The 12,560-nt window shown below is 60.3% G+C and overlaps 1 protein-coding gene across 4 annotated transcripts in view; it reads right to left on the bottom strand.

Annotated features, from left to right (window-relative positions):
* The window catches only part of LOC125626408 (G protein-coupled receptor kinase 5), a 73,327-nt gene that overhangs the window by 6,247 nt on the left and 54,520 nt on the right, over positions 1-12,560 (bottom strand). For all 4 annotated transcript variants that reach the window (XM_048829334.2, XM_075123374.1, XM_075123376.1 and 1 more), the window contains 10 exons: positions 5,543-5,620; positions 5,037-5,137; positions 4,815-4,907; positions 4,658-4,721; positions 3,745-3,885; positions 3,168-3,358; positions 2,499-2,536; positions 1,560-1,649; positions 1,118-1,326; positions 290-427 (listed from right to left, as the gene is read on the bottom strand). In XM_048829334.2, the coding sequence (XP_048685291.1) occupies positions 290-427; positions 1,118-1,326; positions 1,560-1,649; positions 2,499-2,536; positions 3,168-3,358; positions 3,745-3,885; positions 4,658-4,721; positions 4,815-4,907; positions 5,037-5,137; positions 5,543-5,620 (1,143 nt within the window). The remainder of the gene's footprint in view (positions 1-289; positions 428-1,117; positions 1,327-1,559; positions 1,650-2,498; positions 2,537-3,167; positions 3,359-3,744; positions 3,886-4,657; positions 4,722-4,814; positions 4,908-5,036; positions 5,138-5,542; positions 5,621-12,560) is intronic.

Raw genomic sequence — 12,560 nt, 5'->3', positions numbered from 1 at the left:
GAGTGCTCAGCGTGGGGCAGGGGACTGATCACCCCAGGGCCCATACCCCAGAGCTGAATGACCCACAGAGAGCGCTCAGCATGGTGCATGGGACTGACTGCCCCCAGCATGCTCCAGGGCCCACTCCCCTGGGCTGGGGAGGCAGCCCCCTCAGACTCAACCAGCAGCCACAGGAGGATCAGCCCATCACCACTGGCCCAGCACTGACTTGTGGCCCTCCCCGCCGATGCCTGGCCTGTGCCATGTTGCCTGCCCTTCTGCCCCCACCCTGCCCCTCCTGGGCTCTTACATCTGGCACAAATGACGGCTTTATGACCCCGGCCTCCAGCCGCTTGAAGTTGATGGTCCTGAAGAATGGATGCTGGGTCACCTGGGCGGCCCCGTCCTCCCCGCAGCCCAGTCGCTGCTTCGGGTCCTTGGTCAGGAGCTGGGGAGACGGACCGAGGCCCCGTGGTCACACGGGGGGGTGATGCGGACTGAACGCAGCGCAGCGGGCTAGATGGAGCGACCCAGCGCTGCCCCCACAGCCTGGCATGCAGGAGAGCACTGGGGTGGCACCCGGCCTGGCAGGGGGCTGGGGAGGAGCCTGTGTACGGACGGGGCACCTCCAGGCCCCAATGAGCCCAGAGCCCCAGCGAGACGGTCCCTGCCTGGCGAGCTCACGCTGCACCGACAAGAGTCTCATCACCCACCATTCACAGAGGGGCTGGGGCGGTGTCCACAAACTGAACGCGGCAGCGACGTCCTCCCGCAGCTGGAGCTAACCCACCTCCCCGAGAGGCGGCTGCCCGGTCGAGGGAAGAATTCGACCCAACGCTGTTTACCCCGGGGGGTGGGTCAGCAGAGCCATGTCTCGGGGCGTGGGACTTCCTCTCAGCGCTTCCCCTCTTCACCAGAGCTGGAAGCTGGGTAGTGTCTGCGGCTGAGCAGCAGCAGGCTCTAGACAGCGGGCGCCTGGGGTCAGGGAGGAGCCACATACTCACAAATCTGGCCCTGCCGGCAGGGCCCCCAGCAGAGCAGGCCTGGACACCCCTGCTGCAGGGCGCCGGCCCCCACTGCGGACAGACAGGCCTTGAGGGAGGGGCACAGGGCACGGCGGCTCCAGCTGCCAACTCACCATCTTGCAGATGGCCTGGGTGTTCTCGGTGAACTTGTCAGAGTACAGCTCCTGATCCTCCTGCACCCGCTTCTCCACCTCTTCCCGCTTCACCCTCTCCTTGCGGGCACGGAACGGCGACTGCCCCTCGATCATCTCGTAGATCAGGCAGCCCAGCCCCCACCAGTCCGGGCCGAAGGTGTAGCGCTCGTTGTTAATCACCTCTGGAGCTGGCGGGGCGAGAGCAGGGGACAGCCCTCAAACAAACCCCATTCGGAATCACTCGCCGGCTCCCAGCCAGGCCCTGAGGCCAGGCTGCCCACAGGTGGGAGAAGGGCCCCGCCACAGAGCACAGCCGTCCTGCCTAGCGGCTTCCCTCTTGACACCAGCACCTGGCCCAGAGCTCTGGCTTCCAGCCGCCACCTCCCGCTCTACCCCTGGCGCGGGCAGCCCCAACACCTACCCATGTAGCCGACGGTCCCGACGCGGCCGCGGATCATCTCACCCTCCGGAATCTTAATGGCCAGCCCCAGGTCCGAGATCCGGATGTGTCCTGCCGCGGGAGGGAAATCAGAAGGCTCAGCGGTGGGACTGCCCACCACTCCCAAGCCATCCGGGGTTCCCAGCTCCATGGCCTGCTGCCTCCCTTCAGCAGGCAGTCCTTCGGGGACTGAGGCATCAGCTGCTTGGGCTGTTCTAAGGAGATGGGTTTCGGGAAGATAGTCCCAGAGGGGAACAGAGGGAGCCACTGACCTCAGGAGAAAAGCAATGCATGCGATGTCTCTCCCGAAGGGGGCAGAGCGCTTGATGCCAGCTTGATTAAACACGACGATCGTCCCCTCCCATCCCAGAGCATGGCACCACCTCTACCCCCAGCAACAGCGAAATGCAGCAAATGGGTGAGCGCAGCAGCACGGGGCTGGGTGGGGAATTCCAGCTCCGCACCCCCTAGCGTGGAGCAGACAGAGCCTCCACTTTTAGTCTGACCTGGGAGTCACCGCCCCTGCCCCACGTGGGCCCAGACACTGCTCCCAGGGGGGCATCTCAGGCCCGATGCCTAGAGCCTGAAGCCGCTCCCCCCAGCAGGCCTGTCTGCCCCCTTCACCCTGACATGAATGTGGATCGGGGGCTGCTGTCTTTGGGGCCGCCTCCAGGCCATCACTGCCACTCCCAGCTTGTGGGGTGAGCCGTACCAGCCGGGGCAGGAGGGAGCCCGTCCCCCGCCCCGGAGGCGGCTCAGGGCTGGGGGCCAGCCGGGGTGGAATACGCAGTGCAAGCCGACGCAGTGAAGAGAGCCAGAGCCAAGGAACGGCCAGGAGGAGCAAGCTGGGCTCACGCTCCCACCAGCCTGGGAAGGGGCCGTGTAGACCCTGGCAGCTCCCCCCGGACGTTCCCCACTCACCATCATCATCCAGCAGGATGTTCTCTGGCTTCAGATCCCTGGGGAGGAGAGACAGGCCCAGCTCAGAACGAGACAACCGTGGCAGCCCAGGCACGGCTACATTCGCACGTGCAGTGCATGCCAGCTGGGGCTCGTTGGCTCAGCTGAGTACACTGGGGGACCCAGAGAGCCACTCGGACGCTGCTGGCCAGCTTGGTGCCACTAACTCGTGAGAGCTGGGTCTCACATCCCAGGCTGTGAGGATGGGCTAGATCCTAGTCAGAGAAGAGGGAGGGCATGGCCCAGCATCTCGTGCCAGGAGCACAGACCCAAGGCCTGGGGAAAGCTGTGGCCTGACAGCGGGCAGAGCCTGAAAGGACAGGCACAGAGCAGCGCAGGGAAGGGGAGGCCCGGGGCCGGCATGCAGAACTCCGTGAGTGCCCAGCTGATCAGGAGGGGCCCTGCAGCCCCTGGCATGGGGAGAGAGAGAGGGACTGCCTCGGGGACCATCTCCTCCCTGGGTGAGCAAGTGCTCAGTAGCGGGACAGGGCATGCTCCTGACCCCACAGCCTGGGCACTGCCAGTCTGCTGCCTGGAGACGGGCACTGCCGCTGCATAGCTCCTCCCCAGCAGCTCTCGCGGGGAGCCATGGCCGGCCCGAGTCAGGCCCCCTGCCCCAGGCCCGCTCACCTGTAGACAATGCCCTCCTGGTGCAGGTGCTGCAGCCCGCAGCAGATCTCGGCCGCGTAGAAGACGACGCGTTCATCCTCAAAGCCGGGGTTGCCCATGTTGTAGATGTGGAACTTGAGGTCACCCCCGTTCATGATGGTCAGCACCAGGCAGAGCGCGTCCTTCGTCTCGTAGGCATAGGCCAGGCTGACCTGCGAGAACACCCCAGAGCTGGCACCCTCGCCACAGGCAGGCCTCCAACAGCTGCCTGTCACCATGGCAGCATCGGGGTTACGGGTGGGGGCAGTCGCTGGGTTGTACGGACCGGAGGGCACAGGGGTGCATGCCAGCTGGGTCCCCATGGCACCCCCCTTCTGCGTGCTTCACTTCAAACCCAGCCACCCCTTTGCAAACACAGCCAGTCCCAACCCACGTGATGAAGAGTGGGGGCGTCTCCATCCCACTGACACCCAGCAGGGTCCCCCCGATGGCCAGCTCCAGGGAGGAGGGCTCCCGAACCGTCCCGGAGCCAGAGGAGGCAGGAAGCAGCAGCACCAGGAGGGGCTGGGAGCCCAGCTCTCAGGAGAGCGACACTCACCACAAACCTGCTGTTCACTTTCTCCAGGATCTGCTTCTCGTTCAGGGCCATGGCCTCCCCTTTCCGCTTCTTGATCCGCTTCTTCTCCAGCTTCTTGCAGGCATACATCTTGCCTGTTGCTCGTACCTGGCAGGCGCAGACCTGGAGGCACAGACACAGCGCAGCGTGAGGAGGCCGAGAAGGGCAGTGCCTGGTGCTTGGGAGATGGGACTGGACTAGCTGAAGGAGACCCCTGGGCCAAGGGCCTGGCATTATCCTTCCAGCCCGACCAAAGCCACGTCTCTGTCCAGAGCCACCAGGAGAACAGATTCTCGGGCAACAACTCAGCTTCCTGATCCCATCTGGGCAAAAGGCAAGGGGCCTTCCCCCAGGGGATCATGGGGTTTCCTGGCCGGCAGTAAACTGACTTATCTGCTCCAATTGTCTTTACAAAGTTCCTCTGCGTCTGGGGCAACGTGCCAAGTGCAGGCCACTCAACTCAGCCAGCCCCAAGCAGCCCCCTGGCCACACAAAGCCAGCCAAGGGCCAGCCAGCAGGGCCCAGCTGCACGTTCCCATCGGCTAGCCCCAGACTCCCCCGTGGTGGACAGGGACAGACAATGCCCTTGTGCCCATCCCCCTCACCACAGGGCTGTGCCCACATACTGGCCTCTCAGAGCTTGAATCACCTCGTTTCTGGGCTAGGCCCCCTCAGCCTGGCAGACAGGCCCCTGCCCAGTGCTCCTGGGGCTAGCAGTGCTTGGAGGCCAGAGCCTCACCAGCTGGCAGCATCTCCCAGGCACCAGTGCCCGCCGGGCTGGTGCTGCCATCAAAGGGGATTATTTTCCACAAAGGCTGGAGAGCCTGTGCCACGCCTCAGGGAAACCAGCCTTTGCCCAGCCCCTGAGCCCCCTGCTCCGGCGACACAGCCTTACCTCTCCAAAGCCCCCCTTGCCCAGAATCCGGTACTGCCGGAAGGTGTCCTTGGTCACCGACTGCCTGAAATGACAAAGCCGCAAGGCGTGTTTAAGGCCTGTAAGATCCCAGCTCAGCTCAGTCGAATGCAGCCCAGAGACAGCAGCCCTCACTCACCTCTCCAAGTACTTCCACTGCAGGAACCGGTCGAAGTACATGCTGTCCCGATAGTCGGCGAAGGGCGCTCCGCTCAGGTACCCGTGCATAGGACTAGGGGAGAGAAGGGGATGTTAGCTCTGCTCTCCCGGCTGCCCCGTTGGAGGACCCCTCTCCAGCCCCGCGGATCATGGCCACGCTGTATCACGCACAGCGCCGCTCAAGGCCAAGCCCAGTACTCACGCCAGACAGCTGCTGAAGAGGTCTTTACAGGCACTTTTCTCCAGGTTCTCCATGCACTGCTTCATGAGGGCCTGGCTGATTTCCGGCATGTAGTCTGAAGACTGAGGTGAAAGGAGAGCACGGCAGGTCTGAGTCCTGGCTGAAGCCCCCAAGCCCAGCCAGCTCCCCACCTGGGTATTTTCCACCTACCTGATTGATTCTTGGGTAGGAATCATGGGAGACACCAAGCTGCCTTGCCCAGCCCCAGGCAGCCCAGGGCCTTACAGCGAGGCTCCTCACACCTTGTCTAGCCCAGCAAGGGCAGCGTGAGAGAAAGTGCAGCTGAGACCCCACGCTCCGGCAGGGACGCAGACCTGCATCTTCTCCATGCTGCCAGCAAGGGGCACCCTCCCCTCACAGAGAGCGCATGCTGCTCGGCAGAGGCACACTTCCCTCTGGCCAGCCTCTGCCTGCCTCCTTCCCCTTGTGCTCACCCTGGGGGGCGGGGGGACCGGGCACACACTCACCTCCCTTTTAAAGAACCTTCGGATGATCTCGTCGCCCATCTCCTTGCGCCGCTCATCCGGAGAGAGCTCGTAATCGATCTGGGCGGGGCATAAAGAGGCATCAGACTGAGCCGGGCTGGACGGTCCAGCGGTCATTGTTCTGCAAGGCCTGGTACATTTCAGCACCGCTCCAGCCTTGGCTGGAACCACACCAGGGTTTGCCTGGCTCAAACCAAAACCCCAGACCCAAACAGGCACAGCCCAGAGCTGTGAAGCTGGCCCCAAGGGCCCACCCCCCAGCAATGGGCAAGGCAGGGCTCTGCCATGTCACCATGGCACCAACACCAAAGGGCTGACACCGGGTTGGTTCCACACCTCTGCCTCCCACTGCCTGGCACTGCCAGGGAGCCTCCTGACAGAGGGAACGCTGCCAAGTGCTTGGAGGCGCCACGGTTCCCCCTCCAGCCCTTACATCAGGACCTGGCCTTGGAGACAAGACTGGATGGCCTGGGACTCCTCCCAAACCCCGCAGCGCCAGCCCTCGCCTCTCTCCACCCTGTGGGCCACACGCTGCCCTGGATTCAGGGGGTTACTGGCACCAAGCACGGGCTCCACGGCTGAAGTGGCCGGCAGCATTACAGAACCGGGCTGTGAAGGGATTTCAGCACCAGGCCCTGCCCCAGCTGTCCCAGGGCCAGCAGGCCTGGCCTGACCTGACCTTTCTCGCCCTTTGTGCTGGAGCTCTGCCGAGACGCTCTCCCCCCTGTCTGGCCACGACACCCCTTGCCAGGTCAGGCCTGCCTGCCATGGTCTTGGGACAGGCTCTGTGCGGCGCTCACACTCCCCAGGTACAGACCCAGTCCCTGTGCTGGGCACCACTGGGGCTGAGGCTGCAGCTCATGGGATCAGCACCTATTTGCTTGCCATGGCATCACGGCTGGTGCCCTGGACGGCTCCCAGGTGACCTGGGCACCCCTACAGGGCCTGACTGCATTTACCTGCGTGACATTATTGTTGGCGAGTGTAGATGCTCGTGGGTTTCTGCCCCACACTCAGGGTGACTGGCACTGGGCTAACCATCCCCTCCCTGCAGTACGGCTCCCGGGACAGGCAAGAAGCCAGCGTGGCCGGGGGGTGTACAGCCAAATGTTCCCACCCACCAGCCCAACAAAAGGAACAGCTGTACGGACAGTGGGAGCCATTTATAACCAAACAACGAGCAACTGCGAAGGCGGGGGAGCCGCCAGCCGGAACAGCCTGGATTCGCACACTGCCTTGGGGAGAGCTAACATGACACATTGCTCGGGGGGATTCACCCACATTCGGGGACCCCAGGGCTCTGCTAAGCACTCGCTGCAAGGCCTCCTAGACACAGCTCCAGGCGGAGGAGCAGGGGAGACCTGGCTTTGCTCGGCTCCCCCCGGCAAGCGGGCATGGACCCCACCAGGGCTCAAACACCCCGGTCACCCCCATGACGGTGCTTGTTAGGCAGCAACGGACTCTGCCAACTCCGCCCAAGAGCCGCTCGTTCTTCCGGTGGCCCACCTGGCGCTAACGCCAACACTAACGGGCCTGCACGGTCTGAACCGGCAGAGAGCAGGGGACGAGCTCCCAGACACAGGAGCAGCCAGGACTTTGGGCCAAACCCTCATTAAAAAGCCAACTGCACCAGGAAAAACCTACCCTGGGCCAAGCACCCGGACAACCTCCCTGGTGTCTCCTTCCCACTTTGCTCTTGTCGGCATGGGGCCCCTGCAAGCCCCTCCTGGCATTCCTCCCTGATTTCCACCTCCCCACCCACGCCTCCCCATTGGGTGTTGGCGGTTTGCCTTCCTCCAAGAGCCACGCTCTGCGGCTATTAAAATCTGACCTGCTGCTCCCTCGGCCAGTGTTTTGGGAACTCGGCCGGGCGCTAGGAGACAGAGGACACAGGAATGACCCCCAGAGGCAGGGATGAGCCGCGGGCGAAGGGTTCGGTCAGAACTCACCTCTCCCATAGTGCAGCAGGGTCAGGTGTGAAGCTGGCTAAGCACCCGGTCCCCTAATAAAGGGGGGCTGGGAAGAGAGCCAACCAGGGGAATAAAACGGAGCAGGTGCTCTCAAAACTGTCCCAGGCTTCGGCCGCCTTAAACAGGAAGGACGGAAATAGGCTCTGGAGGGCCAGCATAGCGGGGATGGCTCACGGGTCGCCCTCATTCTCAAGGCTCAAGTGACATCTGTGTTTTCCTTAATAAAAAGACCACTGGATGACAGCCATGAGAAACAAACAGGCTGGAATGTCCCATGAGGAGCTGAGTAAGCCTCTCCGAGCCAGCCCTGAACTACAGCGCTGACTGGGGGGTCTCCTTGCAGGGCAGCTCCGGCAGGACCACTGAGGCCCCGAGAAGCTAGGGAAAGGGAGGGGGCTGTAAAGGGACCAAGCTGTTACCAGTCCACTTTGCCGAGACAGGATACAGCAAGAGCAGTTGGCAATTAGAGCCCCCACGACCCAGGGTGCTGTCCATAGCCCCACTTTACAGATGGGGAACTGAGACACTGATTGGTTAAGTGACAGGACCCAAGATCACACAGTGAGTGGCAGAGTCTAAAATAAAACCCAGTGGCTTCCCACTTGCGCTAGCCACAGAGCCACATTTCCTCCCAGAACAGGAAATAGAACCCAAGAGTCTGGACTCCCTGCCTCCTGCTCTAACCTGCTAGACCCCATGTCTGCTCCTACAGCTGGGGACAGCATCCAGCCCCCTTCCTCTCCGCTCTAACCCACTAGACTCCATTCCCTTCCCAGAGCTAGAGACAGAACCCAGGAGTCCTGACTCCCAGCCTCCACTGCTTTAATCCACTAGGACCCCTCCACCCCCCGGGGGAGGACAATCCGCAAGGTCAGCGATTCATCTGTGGACAGAAAGCAACTCTCTGGCATCAGTGCCACATGTGACCCGGTGCACTGCAGGCATGACACTCCTCGTGGGCCTCCTCATGGCCCCAGGCTATTTCCCTCCCCTCCCTATGTGGTGTGACATTTCCCGCCAGCAGCCAGCCTCCTAAAGAGGCAACAAACCCCAGCACCAGCAACAAGCCAGCACAGCCTGCAAGGGCCCCTGGGCATGCAGCCTCCGTGAGCCAACGTGCCAAGAAAAACACACTCCGTGAAGAGGCACCAGCCCATTGGCACCCGGCAAGGATGTGCGCAGAGACTGCTAGTAATCCCGGAGCAAGTCCCAGGGGCCCACGCTGCAGGGTGGATGTCACGGGGAGATGTCACAACACGACAAGCCAGCTCTGCCAGCGTGAGTGGCACCAGCCCGCCGTGCAAAGGGGCTGTGGGGGTCGCTCACAATTGGAGCCGGATGGCAGCACGCTGGAGGGGCCGGAGGAGACCAAAGCACTGCAGTTTCTCTTTCCTTCAGAAAGAAGAGAGGCACGCCCCTGGGACCAGGACCCCGCATGCAGCACCGGGCAGGCGCAGGCCCTGTCCTGCAGCATTTCCACAGGACAGCCTCATGCACACCGCAGTGTTACACATGGCACGTCTTTTCCCCTTTGCGATACGTCAAGCTAGATCACTGGAGCATCCCGTAGTGCCCAATCCCTGTTGCCTTCCAAGGCAGGTGAAGCCTCACCCCTCTACCTGTGCAAGGAGCGAGCTGGGAGTGAAAACGCTTCCCTGGTCCCCACATCCCTCGGGATCTGACAGGCTTCTTCCACCCCACTCAACACCACCCGCAACAGAGGATCTGCCGGCCAGGCTAGGTCAGGCCCTCAGCAACTGCTGTGGATCCTGACCAGTTTGAAAACTAGGGGTGCCTGGTCTTTGACCAGAGCAAAGACAATGGGGCTGCACAGGCCCCACAGGGGCAGAATCGGGCTGCAGAGCCTGTATTTCAGCCGGACCGTCAGTGCCGAGAGGGGAGCGTGTGGACGGACAGGTGGAAGAGCAGTTTCGTGACTAGACCAAACCCATTTCATCAGGGCTCCAAAGCACATTTTGGAGAATAGCTTCATGTGAAACTTTCCTCAGCAACTAAACCGACTGCACTAGCTCGAATGCTGCTGCGGGAGAGTCCAGCCTCTACCTTGGGGCCAGGAAGAGGGGCTCAGAAACCCAACCCAAGCCTGGGCGACACACACAGCTGCTCAGGGTTACCTCACAGAAAGGCTGCAAGCCGAGCAAGGGAATCCGGTGCCAAACCCTGTGTGGACCAAAATGTTAATTTAATCCTGCTTTCAACAAGTTAGCCTGAAGTGGTAAATTTCCAGGCACAAGCTAAACTGAAATACCCAGTTTTAAGTGAATATCAGTGTGTCCACACTGGGGCTTGCCCAGGTTTCACTAAACTGGCTTTAAGTGGACCTGAGTTTACCCCAGTGCACCGTGCATGTTTTGACAGAGCCCCCACAATTGTAAGTCCACCAGTAGAGCAAGCAAACTACACACACTGGGCATTAAAACCCCCTCGGCGCTGCTCCACATCCCCACCACCTCCGTGCTGGGCTGGGACTTGGGGTTGCAATTTTTCCGCCCACCTGTCTCTTCCACCCAGTGGGTGCAACGCACTGGCAGAGTTACTCTCTTCCAACTTGACGGAGACCTTGTAAGCCAGGCGGGACTTTACACCACCCCCGACTGTCATGGGGGTCACTTGAAACCCACCAGCAAGGACTCAAAAAAAATAAAAATAAAAATTTGTTCTTGAACCACTGGAAAGAGAAACCAAAAGGCAGGTAGGTGAGAGTGGGGGACAGCCTAACCAGTATCTTTAACGCGCTGCCTTGCTCACCTGGCTTCTCTGGAGTAATCACTGCTGGCCAATCCCTCCTTACAGCTCCCTTCCGCCATGAGGCCTACACCACACTCGACAATGGCTAGGCAACTGCTGTGCTGGGTCTGCTGCCCGTGACACCGATAGCACCCACCTCCGTGTCACCTCCGGCTCCCCCCGTGGTCCCTCGTCACCTTGTTAGATCGTAGGCGCTGTAGGGCAGGAACTGCCTGTGTTCGCCACTCCCCAGCACAACGGGGCCCCACCGCATCACAAACACTACTCGAGACTGGAAACTGGTTTCTTTACTGGGACCGTCAGCACGGAGACGGCGGGGTGAGTACCCTCCCGGGACTCACGACAGAACTCCATGCATGCAGAGCCACACTGCCCCGGTATGATGCCAGGCTGCCTGGCTTGGGAGGTATGCAACAGCAGCACAGACCTGGAGCCCTGCCAGGAAGAGAAAACCCACAGCTGTGCGGAGGGGTTAGCCCCTGTTCGCAGGCTTCTCACAGACAAGAAGGGCATTGGGGAGGCTTTACCGAGCTGTTAGCAGTTGCCGCGGTCATTAGCTTCTCTGTAATTTCCAACATGCCCGGAGGGCCTTGAGCGCGGCCTGAACAATGACATGCACACTGCAAAGGGCCGGGGTGCCCGTAATCCCAGCCAGGAAGCCACACGCCCTTTGCAAATCGCTGCCAGGGCCAGGCAGGGACATTTCCAAGCGAAATGAGACCAGCGGATGCACAGACGCTCAGGCCAATGGAGACGCTCTGCCCCCACCCGGCCTTAGACACTGTTCTGGCAGCACACCAGGCCCAGGAAGAGGCCAGAAGAGAATTTTCCCAAGTGCAGAAGCATAGGGGGCATCTCTATGATGCTGTGCTCAAAGCTGCCTTCCCCCTGGGCTGTGCCAAACCGAATCTGACCTCATGATTGCACCAAACACCAGCTGGGAGAGAGCACACAGGACTCAGAACCCACCTGACGCCAGAGAACTGTAGCCCACCCACCAGCGCCCGCCAGATCAGGGTCAGAGAGCCAGAGACCAGGGGTATCCGGATGCAGCCATTCCAAGGCAGAGCTCCCAAGTTCAGGAGGAGATTCCAGAGCCAGGATTGGAATCTTGAACCAGCCTGGAGTTACCCCAGGGACTGTCTCTCCCAATCCACAGAGAATGGACGGGACAGGCCAGAGTCTGTGAAACTTCTCCATTTCAGTTTCTACAGTGCGCCCAGACTCAGAGTGACTCACATGAGCCTCAAAGGGACTCTACATGCTAACTGAGCCAAGCGTTCCCCGCTCTGCCAGCTCAGATAACAGCGTAAAGCAATATATGACCTGCCTACAGTGCCCTACAAGAACCCCATTCTATCAGCTGTGTGGGAGACGGACTCCCCAAGCAGAGGGCCCTACCCTGTCCATAGCTAAGTGGTTACAGCATGCATTAGAACCAGGGCAGAGGCTTGTGCCTTAGCCTAGAGACCTAGTTCTCCAGCATGATAGCTCAGGGACATTTTTCCTCTCCAGGTATGCAAGAGAACGGTCTGATAACGTGGCGATCACCCTGGTGTACAGTGATGCTTAACCGTTGTCAGCCGCTGGTGTGGGAATGCAGGGACTGCTCGCGGTATGAAATAGAAGAGACTGCTTCTAAAGCAGCCCAGTCTCAAACAGTCTGGAGCTTTAGAGACTGACATCACAGCTGGGTCAAGAACAGGGACAAATTTCACCAAGGCTTCAGTAAAAACGTTCTCCCCATTTTTCCGGGTGACATTTGGATGCGAAATTTTATTGAAACATCAGAAGCTACATGCTTCACGTTGCAAAATTGAAATCAACACCTTGAATCGCAACAAATGAGGGGCTAGGGCAGACGCTAGGTGTGGAAGGCAGCGTGAGGTTGGTCAGGAGGAAGCGCAGCGTTGCTCTTTCAGCCCACAAGAGAGGCAGGAGGGGATTAAAGGGAAGGACAGTGGTGGAAGGAAGAGCTGGAACATCCTGCAGAATTTTACTAGCTGGAGACAAAAGGGTTTGTATCTGGAGACATGGAAGAGTCCCAGAAGGTACAGAAAGCCTGTGGCTTTGTTACATACCTGCACTTACAGCAACCACCAGACCAACTTTGGTTGGAAGAGTTCTATTTAATTGACTTAGATGGGCAAGAAACTTTTTTTATTATTTTTTTTTAAATTATTAAATCTTCCATAAGCTCAAAGAACCTCACACAAACCCAGGGTTGTTTTTCAGGCATGTGTTTCCCATTAAACACCCAT

Source organism: Caretta caretta, chromosome 26 (assembly GCF_965140235.1).
Source record: "Caretta caretta isolate rCarCar2 chromosome 26, rCarCar1.hap1, whole genome shotgun sequence".
Lineage (NCBI taxonomy): Eukaryota > Metazoa > Chordata > Testudines > Cheloniidae > Caretta > Caretta caretta.
Note: the sequence above shows the minus strand (reverse complement) of the source record. Positions and strands in the feature narration are given on the sequence as shown.